The sequence below is a fragment of the Excalfactoria chinensis genome, chromosome 2 (genome assembly GCF_039878825.1).
Source record: "Excalfactoria chinensis isolate bCotChi1 chromosome 2, bCotChi1.hap2, whole genome shotgun sequence".
Lineage (NCBI taxonomy): Eukaryota > Metazoa > Chordata > Aves > Galliformes > Phasianidae > Excalfactoria > Excalfactoria chinensis.
In genome coordinates, this window is record NC_092826.1 from 12,960,426 (window position 1) to 12,973,333 (window position 12,908).

A 12,908-nucleotide genomic window follows, 5' to 3' on the forward strand; every position below is an offset into this window, starting at 1 on the left:
GTACTCACAAATGGTCTCTCAGAAGAAAGGGCTGGATGGGGCTCTGAGCACCCAGCTCTAGCTGTATGTGTTCTTGTTCAGTGCAGGGCAGTTGAACCGGACGGCCTTGAGGAGTCTCTTCCAATTCAAACAATTCTGAGACTCCATAAAAGGTCAGACTTGCCACGTAGTTTTTTTGCTACCTTCCAAACAGAGGATTAATAACCAGACTGCTGCCATCAACATTTTAAGTAACTTTAATGCTGCTTAGGTAAGTCTGTTAAACATATTCAACCATATACTCCAGCGTTACTGTACATATTTTAAACAATATGAAATATATATATTTTTAAGTATATGGCTCTAGATAAAACATTCACAAAACAAGTTCCAATGCAAGTAAAGGATTAGAAAAATAAAATAAAATCAGGCAGAGTACAAAATCTTTGGAAGATAAAAATTTCAGAAAACAAGATATACAAAAACATCCCATTGCAGTAATTCAGGACTGAGTGGTTCCAGAAGTTGGAAAGGCTGCCAATCACTGCTGCGTCTTTGATAAAAATCTCTGTGCTGGGTCAGCAGGGACCAAAGGGCTCCATGAGGATGGCAGCTCTCAGAGATCCTCGTTCCTGACCAATTTGGCAAGTACCCTTCATAACAGGCTGTCACGTTGGTTGGCTCAAGGAGAAAGAGCAGGTCTGGGAATGAGGAAAATCCTGTCTTCCCTCACCCAACCACTGTAGAATTCTAAGGTGCGGTCTCTGCGGAAGTGTAAGGTGCAATGGCAAGAAGCAGTGAGCAAAACATTCTATGAATGACAGGGAACTTTTTTGCTCTTGGATTATCAATTTGGCACCAGTGACAAGACTTGTTAAGGAGCAGGGCACAATCCTATCACTAAATTAATTTCCTATCTGTAATCGTGTTATTACACAACTGGAACATTCAATTAACCTGCCTTCCTGCCAAAAGCCAACACTGTAATGGGCGGACTGCTTTGCATGTCACTGCTTTCAGAGAGATGCTGCATAGGCGTCTGTCCAAATAAAAACACCTTTACAACACAACCCAACATCAGGATGTACCAAATACTGCACTGCAAGAATTGAGGTCAGACAACAGTCACCATTTGGTAACATTCCATTCAAATGACGTTGACTCACATAATAAGTAACAAAAGCAGCACTTAAGTTACAAAAACAAAGCTGTACTTCCACAAAGTAAAACAGTGCAAATATTCCTGTCATATTTATGCCACTTATATACACGCACCACAGAAATGCACTGTTTGTTTTGCAGTATAAATAGGTCCGACTGAGCTGATATTCTAAAACTAACCAACTACTTACTGTTTGACAATCCCAGACATTTTCCATCTACAAAAGAATACAGTAAGCTGGAATGATCAGATCACCATAGCTGAATATGGTTGTAAAATAACAACGGAAAATTGCACTGGATGGATATTTAAAACATTTTCTCTGTACAAAGTTAATAACACATACTAAGCTGACGTCACAGTCAGATTGGACTTTGATCATGCAAGGAGCAGCACACATAAGACCAATGACTCTACAAAGAGCCTCAAGGCCCTACCTGTGTGGAACACACTGTAATGCTGCAGCACACGTAGAGCCCAATCCCAGACCTTAACAAGGGGGTAGCTCTTTTAGCTGCCTATGCAGGTAACATGTCTGTTTAGTTTCAGTTTTCTTCCTGTTCTTCTGGTTTAGCACCAGAATTCTGTTATCTGCTTGTAACATCTGTTTATCTCTTAACTCTGGATTACAGTTCAACAAACAATGTTTCTAAGGAGTTGCCAAAGAAAGTAAAAAAAAAACAAAACAAAACAAAACAAAAAACAAAAACAACAAAAAAAGGAAGAGACAGAAACTTCTGTTAAAGAAATCCTGATTAAGGGTTATTTGCATTTCAGCACTTGGAAACAGATTTTGAGCAAAAAGTCTTTTTTGGAATTACGTTACATTAAAACAGACAAGTAGTACTTAATTTGATCTGAAGTTGAACTCGTGGGAATCAAAGTCTCTTCAACTGCTATAGCTTCCATCTCCTCAGAGCCAGGGCTGTGCTGAAACCATAACAAACAGCTGTTGCAAAGGCAAAAATCTAAAGGATGAGCAGGGAGAAAAGAGAGGAAAAAAAGTGAATCAAACATTATATTGCTCTACATATTTTTTCCTATTTTAGATTAATGTAACAACACAAATGACTCAAAAGGTACCCCCCCAGTGGTAAAGACAGACCTGGTATCTTCTTAAGCCTTCTCATAAACTCTGTTTTAAGCCCACATTATTGTTATTAACTTAGTTGCTAGCTGCTGAAGATATTTTGACATAGGATATAAACAGAAGATGTTTGTGGGTTACTGTAGAAATTAATCATATGATATTTCAGCTTTCTCTTATCTAGACTGAGAATCTAAGATTAGTATTTGATTAGAAAGTATCCAGGTGAATGCCTTTACTGGCAAACAATGAAGGAGACGTCCCTCCAAACAGCAGAGCTCTTCACTTGCAGAAAGAAAGAAAAAGGTTGAAGTTGGGCCTCTTCAGCCAGAGGAAAAGACATGACAGATTATTGAGAAATGTCAGGAAGCTGCTACAGCTCCAGAAATTGAACAGATAAGAACTGGAGATCGTGCCATGGCAAAAGTGAGTATGTAACATAAACAAGAAGGAAGAAGTTAGAAACTGAGTTGGTGGTAACAACAGTTTTTCATACTGTCCAGTACCGATCAAGGACACTTTCTCTTAGAACACATAGATCTGATCCAGTGATAACAACCTTGCATCCACACAAGCACTGATTTGACAAATTAAGGTTTGAATAGATCCTAGGAGTATTATTCATAAAAGCAAAAGATACATTTTAATTGCAGTATACACAACTAGAAAGTCATTTTCAAATAAAAAAAGTTAGCAAGGCTTTATATTATTCGTTTGTAGATCATAAGATTGTTTTACTGATGTGTTTCAAAGGGTCACTTTTTATTTGTATGCTCTGACTTCCTACTAAAGACTACATCATCTGATTCACCATCTCTTAATAAACAGATAAGGCGAGTTACAAAATCACATCCTCTTACTCCATCTGAACAAAGATCCAAGGGTTGTGAAGTACTGAATTCTTAGGAAAAAAAGGAGAGTATGAAAGAGGTAAAGAGTCTTTGTATTCCTCAGTACTCTGTTGTCAGAGGGACACATGAGTTACCACATATCAAGTATGATCTGAACACATTGAAACAAGGACTGAGGAGCTACTTTGAAGTATGGAATTTGAGACACGTAATTAATTCAAAGCTCTCCATCATTTTAGACACAGTTGAGAGACATCATCTGTCCACCAGCCATGGCCACACAGGAATTTGTGCTGAACTATGTCACTGGCAAGTGGGTAATGGTGAGAAATTTGTGTCTTGAAGACTGACATACTCAATTCACTCTTTCAGAGCTTGGCTTGCCAAAGTAAAAGGCCTTTCTTTTCTACTCTTGAAGAAAGGATGTAACTCTTACACCTTGCGTTCATCCATTTCGATCCACTCTAATATGAGCTGAAGGTATTTACTGTGTAAAATCTATGGTTATCTAGTTTTGAGGACAAGAGATACCCCCAAAATGATTCAGAAACTTAATACATGTAGGAAGTTCCTTTAAGTATGTGAGATGCCCTGGAAGATACAAAAACAAACAAACAAACCCCACAACCCAAACCCAGAAACAACAACAACCAAACCAACCAACTAACCAACCAACCAACCCAAAACACAAAGCAAGCAGCAGTTTCAGTTCTTCAGGTTAATTCTGCTGGCACACCTCTACTTGCCATTCAGGAGTCCAGCTAGGGAGAAAGCTGAAGGTCTGTATTTTCTGACTCAGCAACGAACACCCACATCACCAGATACAGTGATTCAGTGACAATGCAATTATAGTGATAAAAAGGCAATCTGAGCTTAGCTGATCAATAAAAGCTCTCTAATCCTTGCCACTGGAGATAGCATGCCCCTTGCGACTGCTTTTTATGCCTCACATCAGAAAATACATATCTGGAGCTTTATAAGGAGCTAGTCCAAGATTTTTCCCTATGACATGCTCAGGACTATCTAAAAAGTATTAAAAACCCAAGCAATTACAAGTTTGAGAGCAGGCTTGAAAGTCATACCTGACACTTTGATGAAGGCTCAGTTTTCATATTTTTCTTCTATTTCAATACCTACCATTGTTTTTACTAAATATCTCACCTAAAAACTAGATTCTGTAGTAATCATGGACTTAAAATAGTACTGTAAACAGTACCACCTAAGCATCTGTCTCATTAAGCTCCATTAAGATCACTGCACTTTTTTTGCATGCCACTGTAAGAATGTTTGCTGCTTTCAAAGACTATTTTCTTCCCCACGATCCCTCTTCCCAGCTCAGTTCCCAAGTTGAAAGGCTGGTTATCAGTTCTTACAACAGTATTCTACTGCTAGGTACAAGTTCATGAAATACGTACCGAGGCTGCTATGCTTATGTTATATTCGTGATCACCTAGAATATTCACAGGAGTGGTGGAATTTAATCTGCGAGGGTAGTGATGCAGGGATGTTGTTGCTGCTTGCAGTAGAAAAGCTCCAAAATAAAAGACGAAAGTAGCACCATGGAAAAGAAAGTCCTGAAAAGCAAACAACAGGTTCAGTCTGGGCTGCTATACATATCTAACTCTTCTAGTTTCAGCATAAATGAAATCCAACACAGAAACATGAAACAAGCAGTAACAATAATCGTTCATAAGCAATGCTTAAGCACAACATATTTTCATAACTGCCTACAATTATAAGCAACTCAACATGATTAGTAATAAAGGGCAGCCCTCCCTCTCCCCAGACCCTGCATTCTTTCAAATTAAAAGGCATGTGTTCATCTACAAGCACATGTGCTGACCTTTTTAGATCACTTTAAAGCTAAAAGTGGGAGCTTACAGAATTCTCCCCTAGTGAGGCTTAGGTTAAAAACAGGGGACATACAGGCCAACTCTATCACAACACAAACAGTACAAACTTGCAGTCTCCAAAGTCCCTTCTCAGCTATAACCTACAACTCCAAAAGCTCCCCTTTACTTGCTTCAAGTTTATGGAAATGCCCAGAAACACTCCAGCCCTGACACAGCTGAAATTTACTTCTAGGTACACAGTCCAAGAACTCAGACATTTCTAGAATTCTCTCTGACTTTATGCAAAATACAGTAGTTTGGAAGTATTTTGTGATACTTCTGAATAAAATGCCTGGGTCTTGAGAGGAGTTAACTACAAAGTTTAGACATCTATCACTTCTGGGTTCTAATACTGAAGCACATGAAAAAGCAGCTTTGTTGCCTAAATTGTTCTGTGGGTTGAGTTTCAGAGTGTTCTACACAGAAAGATCTAATACCTGCTCCAGAACAGTTTCAAAATGTGCAAAATATTCCTCAATAATCTCCCTCTGTTCATTCTGCAAAGCAGACGTTTGCAAAGCACTCTGTTCCTGAACCTACACACCATGTGCTTCGTGCCCGCACATATGCAGGTGTGCAAAAATATAGACATTTTGAATATTATACACAAGCATAGGTATGCCTGTTGGTGACAATCATGATAAACGTTCCATATCTCACACACTAATGAGTTCATTACACACCTGTAATTCACATGTGCAATTGGCTACCAGCATGTCAGCAGTGAGAACTTAGGACACATTCCAGGTGACTCATCACAACAGCAGTCAGCACTCAGATGCATTGGAAGTTACTGTGCAATACCCTTATCTATTGACTATCTAATATTAAGGTAGGGAAGCATTGCCTTCCCCTATTTAAAGAACATTTTTCTGTTTAGATAATTGTTGGTTTAAGGTTCTTTTTATTGAAAGAATTTCCTTTTCAAATTAATTGGTTGTTCCATATTTGTTAGCAGCTAATACTACCTAAATGGCACGCTGGTCAGCTCTGTAAGTTATGAAATGAAGTGCCACTAAAGTTTTCAGTTCCATTTAGCCAGAAAATGGTTTTCTCTTAATAAAGAGCCACTTGAGGCTAAATCCCTGCAGTAATTCTCAACTTATGGTCTAATTTCCAACTTCCATCCCAGCTGCCTTCTTTCTTTTTTTCAGTCATATTTCAAAAGGAAGCAATCAGTAGGAGACTGCACTGACATTTACAGAACTAAGAGAAGAAAAGAGGGCAGCAGGTGGCTGAAAGTCCTCCATTTGTCAGGCTTGCCAAATCTCAAACTTCGGGCACGAGACATGTTCCCTCACTCTCCAGGTCTTCTGTAACATCTGTTACCTCATATAAGAACAGTAGGAACCAGCAGCTCTCTGTGCATGAGAATGCTGGAACACCAGAGAACTGCTGAAACTAAAGGAAGCACTTCTCACTACCAGAAGCATCTTTTACACTAACACACCTGCATGCCCCATGGCATACAACACACAGGTGTGTCACTGTGCAGCAAAAACCAGACCCATCATGGCCTGACACACAAATCTTATAGCACAAATTTCCAACAACACAGAGTTCTCTGCACAAACCCACAAGGACATTTCCTAGTGGTGTGCTACTGTGCATGCAACTATTTCAGGGTTACTGGCTGCACACTACAGCTCACCAAGAAGCACAAACAGCTCCATGAAGAAGGCAGTGCTGACTGTATAGAGGAGAGGTATTTCCAAAAGACAAACTCCTTAATTTCCTCCATTCTCCTGCCAAGCTCTATAATTTTCTTCTCCTGGCAGCAAAGCTATACAGCATTAGTAAGATTTCATGTTCACAATCTTATGGCTTCTATAACCAAGAAACCCAAGATGTTATTGCTTAAAGGATATATATATATTCACACACACGCACATATATATATATATGTGCGTGTGTGTGAATATATATTTAAAATAATTGTGAACTTGCTGCCTAACTCTTCATTACATTTACACTTGTATCATCACTGAAACCTCAAACAAAAAAAAACAAATAAATCAGTACCAGATCTGCATGATGTGTCAGTTCACAACTAATTCTGTAAATGAGTGCTGTGAATCAGGTCATAAAGAATGCTATTTGTCACACCATCTGGTTTAATACAGACCAATGTACTAAGGTTCATTTTTTTCCTCCAGCTTTTCACTGTGTAGCATCATATTCTTTTTAAGTATGAGTTCAGTGGTGCTAATTATGTCATAACGTATTGTGAAACCTGTAAAAATCCCATGCTGCCCTTCAAATTCACACCTAAACTTCCAGAATCTGAGTCAACATTTCCTCATGAATCTATATATGATACATTAGTACTCCAACATAACCAAACCATGACTCTACCTATTCTGATGTAATTGAATGACTTGCATCTTCCGAGTCCTATTGCAAATTTAGTTTCTGAAGGAGCAAAAATGCATATTTACATACATACATGTGAACCTAAAATAAACAGGTATACCCTTTAACTGCATAATAATAGAAAATAATTTAAGTATTTCTGGTAATGACTTATTTGAAACAAAAGCTAAGATCCTTGTGAAGTGCTACTAAAGACTCTAGTGTCAAGTTGCAGAACATTTGTATGCCTCAGAACAGTGGTCAAATGATAGAGCTAGTGTTATTCTTGTTGAAGACTGCAAGAGGATGGATTTCAGCTAGAGCTGAAAGGATCCACATTACATTTACTTCAGATATTTAGTTATGACAGTTTCTTGGAGTAAGTCAGAGTCCCACAGGCAGCTTTAATACAAGCCATCCAGCAGTTTCCTGACATTGAAAGTTTCTTGGTGATTTATCACACACAAGGGGAGAAAATGAACAGCACAACCCAGCACTATCAACATAAAGCAGCCAATGTGTAACACACAACGTTGTTTAAAGATTTTCAGTCTATAAAAGACTATGCCATCATCCAGCAACCCTTAAGTAGATTCATAATTGTAAATTGGCAAATAGTTTCAATGAAACCCAAGACACTACTAATTTACTTAAGCGATGCACATGCTCAAGGCTTTGTTGCATCATAACTTGTGGGGATGTCACAGCACAAATCCCTGCAAGGCTTTCTGTAATTATAACTCATTATTAGATTAATTTCTGCCTGCATTGTGTTGGAAAGCTGAGATTGAATGCATATTTGCTTCAGTAGTATCCTGTTCATTTTCATATAATCCAGTTTGTTACCATGATGGTGTTTGAAACTGTCAGAGCCACAAATTTACAAAGCTCTATGCCTTTGCTTTTAAGAACATTAGTCTCAAGGAGATGTCTGTGAACAACTAGAACACAGAGATAAACAAATATACTGATGCTGAAAATGACAAATCCAGCTACGATCACAGACTGTCAGTAAGAAAACTAAGGGACCTAGGAGCAAAGTAAATGTGATGTGATAAACAAACATGCTTTAATATTTTAGAAGTTTGGATACTTTTGAAGATTTTTTTTTTTTTTTTAATGATTCACACTTTGATGGCAGTTCAGCTACCTGTTATTACTCATTCCCAGCATTATTAGAGTCATACCACCTTGCATTCAAAACCTCACAGTAAAAAGTCAGCTTACGACAACCAAAGAGTAGATAAATTAGCAGTCAATAAGCCCAGATATCTGTGTGGTTGGTGAAAAACAGAAGCACAGCTTCCCTTTTTAATAGGAAGGTATTGTCTGTGAGAACTTCTGGCACAAGACACAGTGCTCCATTAGAGCATGAATTAAGTCTTGTCTTCACACTAGACAGAAACTGAGTAGAACATAATGAAGACTGTAATTTCCCCAAGATTCCTCTAAAGATGACAAACATCTAGAAAAAGGTTAAGTTACACCACGCTGCAGCTCATGCCTTCTTTGACTATTTAAACTATAACAACCTGCTGTCAGAGCAGTCTTGGCTTTAAGGAACAGACCCACAAGGCAGTTAAAGACTTAGGAAACGAAGGAGACAACCTGGGTGCTTTGTCTGGTGCTACCCCAGACAACCACATCAGACAGAGTGTTCAAAAATATGCATAATATTTTCAAGGAAATGGTACATCATTATACTTCACCTCTGTAGCAGTTGGAAAATACTTTCTAATTTCCAGTTCATAACTATTTCTGACCATTTTAATCAATTTATTTTCATGTCTTACTAAACTCTTCCTGCAGGTTATGCCTTTCATGTGCTTATAGAGGAAGAGTATGCTGCTTCAGTCCCTAGGTACTCTCAGCCTCCACTGTCAGAGAAGTCCTTGTCATCCACATAGCCCTACTCTGCCCTTTTCCAGTTCTGAATTCCTGTTAAACAGGAGGCCAGACATTCAGACTTGGTGTAAGTACATCTCATTCAAACATTTTCAATTTATAAAACAGATTATACACTTTCTACAAATATATACGAATGAACACATATGTTATTTATATTTAATATATATTAAAATATATATTTCTGAAATATCTTACTGTCTGGTTCCAGTTGACAGCGATTCTGTTTGAATAACCGAAGAGAAACACACACAGGAACACAAGGGACAGGAACCACGCAGTCACTGCTACGAACATCACCCATCCCTGAAGCAGAGGCAGTGGAACATGTGTAGAAGCTACCAAAATCCAGACTATTGTTCCAAACAGCTGTAAGGAAAGGAATACAGGTGATGAACTGCGAAAGAACTTTCAGTTTTGTCCTCTCTGCCAAAGAATTAGTACTTTGTATCACAAATCAAGCCCTGAGATTGCTTTCTGAAACCTAGAGGAGGCACTTCAAGAGTACTCCTAGTGCTTGAAGAAGGGAGCTTATATAAACAGGAGGGAGAGCAACTTTGTAACATGGGCAGACAGCAATAGGATATGGGGGAAAGGAGATTCTGATCAGAAGTCAGGAGGAAATTCTTTACTCAGAGGGTGGTGAGGCGCTGGCACAGCTGCCCAGAGAAGCTGTGGGTGCTCCATCCCCGGAGGTGCTCAAGGCCAGGTTGGATGGGGCCCTGGGCAGCCTGATCCAGTCGGTGGCAGCCCTGCCCACAGCACAGGGTAAAAACAAGATGATCTATAAGGTACCTTCCAACACAAGCCATTCTACGGCTCTGTGATCTTCAAAGAGCCCAACTGCTGTTCTCACTAACTGTAGGCATTAGGCAGTGGCTTGACAAAGCCTCTCTTAAAGTGGTCTTGAAAATGGGATTGATAATCTCAAGTAATTTCCACGCTGTTGCTGAAAATTTTACCATATATATGCACACACTGAAGTTAGCATGACAGAGATACGCATCATGTTTGGATTCAATCTCATACAGTTTAGTTTTGTAGTTGTTATCAGATGAGACAAAGGAGATGAAACGGCATCATCTCTTTTAATGTATTGGCAATAAAATACTGAAAGAGAATACATTAAGTAATAAAGTGTAGGAGAAAACTAGGCTGCAGAGCAAGATGACTTATAAATAACAGTATGTTGACTAGAAAAATACTCAGCTTTCCAGAATTATTGTAACTAGGGGAAATTTCAGCAGCACCAGTTTTCTTTTCAGCATATAAATCTTAGAGAATGAGTAGTGAGGATATCGTGCTATGATGGTCTGAATTTATACTCAAAGGTTTGCCTGACTGGCCTAGCGAAAGGTACCATCTCTCCTTCAAATCCTGCCTCTTTATGATACCTGAATGAAAAAGTAATTAGCATCTTACGTATATTAATTTATTATGGAAAGGTTGAACATCATAACCCAACCTGTTGCTGGATAGCTACGACTGATGTCAAAGCAAGCTACTTCATTTTTGCTCATGTCCTACAGATTTAAAACTACCAAGTCAGAGGCTGAGCTGCCAGATTCAGAGAACTTTCACCGAATGAAGGTTGGAAGGGAGACATCTTCCAAAAGATGTCTGCAATAACATTAGTTGTAATCAGCGACAAAATTAGTTGGGTCCTCTCTAGCGTTACGTTGCAGCTGCATGAATGTAAAACGCATGGCTAGCCTCAGCTCGGAACTCCCAGCAGTTTCAGGCCTTCAGGTGGCTCGTGGGGTTCCATTTTCAGCCGCTGTGTGGAACCAACCTTCCTCCAGTTGCACAAGGCTGCAGGTGCAGCTGTGTTAACACACTAAATGCACTTGGAGGAGTTCGCACAGAACCCGTAACACCAACTTTTCAGGGTAGGCCTTTGGGTGCGAGGCTTTCCGTGAAGCCGGCGGGACGGGGTGAGCCCCGCGCACACACAGCCGCTCCGGGCACGGCTCCGGGCACGGCTCCATCTTTCCCCACACGGCCGCTCACAAAATGGCAGGTGAGGCGCAGCGCGGCTCTACGCGCGGTGGAGCCGCAGCCAGGGGGGCGAGAGTGCGGCAGGTGGAGGGCGGCGGAGCGCAGGGAAACGCGAGACAAGGGGAGCCCGGGGCAGCCCGGCCCGTGCACTCACGATCTCCAGGAAGATGAAGGCTCCAGAATAGGTGCGCAGGATCTCCAAGCCGGAGGGCAGCGTGACCCGGGGTGGCGGGAAGTAGGCAGCGGGGTTGGGAGGCGGCGGCATGGACGAGGATCCTCTGGGCATCATGTCGCTGCTGCTGCCGAGCGCGGCGGGAACGCGGAGCCGCGGGCAGGTGGGCGAGGAGGAGGAGGAGGAGGAGGGCGGCGGGAGGAGGGAACAGGTGCGGGCGGGCCTCCGCGCACCGCCCCGGCAGCCTCCCTCTCCTGCCCTCCCTGCGCCGGGTGCGCCCCGCCCCGAGGCTGGAGGGGCTGCCCCGCTGCGGGCTGTGCTGGGGAGCGGCGCTGCTGGGGGCGTTGGGAGGCACGCGGCGTGTCCTGAGGGACGGCTTAGGATGGAATCACAGCAACACAGCTCGTCTTCTCCGGAGCGAAAAGACCTGATTGCTCAGTGTCTCCTCACAGAGCGGGTTCTCCGGCCCTTTGGTCATCTTTGTCCTTTGGACCTTCTCCAGTCCATTCTCATCTTTTTTGATTAGTGGAACCAGAAGTGGACACAGGACTCCGTGTGCCAACTGACAAGCACTGGGTAGAGTGAGCTGATCACATCTCTATCTCTGCTAGTTATTCCCCCACAGATGGAGCTTAGTAGCTGATTTGTCTTCATTGCTGCAACAGCAGCACTGCTCATTCATGTTCAGCTTGTTGTCTGCTAGTGCTCCAAGGTCCTTTAGAGCAAAGCTGCTCTTCAGCAGATCTGAGCCTGTACTGAACTCTGCTTATGCCATTCCAGGTGCAACAGCTTGTTAAGCGTCCTACAGTTCTTGTTACCCACTCTCCCAGTCTGTCCAGGTCTCTTTGTAATGGGGCTCTCTCTTCTGATGTGTCCATCTCACTACTTAGCATCATCAGCAGACATGGTGAGGGTGCTGTCAATCCCAGCATCCAGATCATTTATGAAGATGTTGAAAGGTGTGGGGCCCAGTACTGATTCCTGGCAGATCCCACTTGTGACGGGCTGCCAGAGTAAGTAAAAACACTCCTCTGAGTGCAGCCTGTTAACCAGTTTCACACCACACCTTGCAGACCACACATCCAATCTGTACCTTGCTAGTCTGTCTAGGAGAGGGGCTGTTGAAAATGAAGTACCTTGCTGATGTCCAGGGAAACAATATCCACTGCTCACCCCCTGTGCTTAGAAGATGTCATTTTGTTCCAGAAGGTGATAAGGTTAGTCAGGTACAATTTGCTTTTCTTAAGTCCATGCTGGGTTTTCCTGGTTGCCTGCTTCTTTTGGTTTGTAGTTGTTTCTAGGAGGACTTGTTCCATTGCTTTTCCAGAGACTGAAGACTTAAGGTGTCCCCTATGATGTACTATTTCAGCCAATGTTACTACATGCAGTATTTCTGGATGTTCATCTTCAGTGTCTTCATCTGTGATATAAAAGACTATGTTTTAAGGTTACTTGCAAGTGTAGCTGCTCTGGAGGTTGAACCAGCAAGGGTGTTGCATTCCTTTATTGT

The 12,908-nt window shown here is 41.5% G+C and overlaps 1 protein-coding gene across 1 annotated transcript; it reads right to left on the reverse strand.

Annotated features, from left to right (window-relative positions):
• Positions 1–220: 220 nt before the first annotated feature.
• On the reverse strand, positions 221–11,656 carry MAL2 (mal, T cell differentiation protein 2). The gene is made up of 4 exons (XM_072329087.1): positions 11,381–11,656; positions 9,427–9,597; positions 4,495–4,653; positions 221–2,109 (listed from the first exon to the last, which is right to left on the reverse strand). The coding sequence occupies exons 1-4, from the start codon at positions 11,513–11,515 to the stop codon at positions 2,038–2,040; spliced, it is 537 nt and encodes a 178-aa protein (XP_072185188.1). The 5' UTR covers positions 11,516–11,656; the 3' UTR covers positions 221–2,037.
• Between the last annotated feature and the right edge of the window lie 1,252 nt (positions 11,657–12,908).

Bases quoted from the DNA above. Each gene is read 5' to 3' on its own strand.
- MAL2 (XM_072329087.1), bottom strand. From the start codon at position 11,515: ATGATGCCCAGAGGATCCTCGTCCATGCCGCCGCCTCCCAACCCCGCT. The intron at 4,654-9,426 runs GTAAGATATTTC...TTTGCTTTTCAG, and splicing joins CTGTCAACTGGAACCAGACA to GACTTTCTTTTCCATGGTGC. The intron at 2,110-4,494 runs GTACGTATTTCA...CTCATCCTTTAG, and splicing joins ACATAAGCATAGCAGCCTCG to ATTTTTGCCTTTGCAACAGC.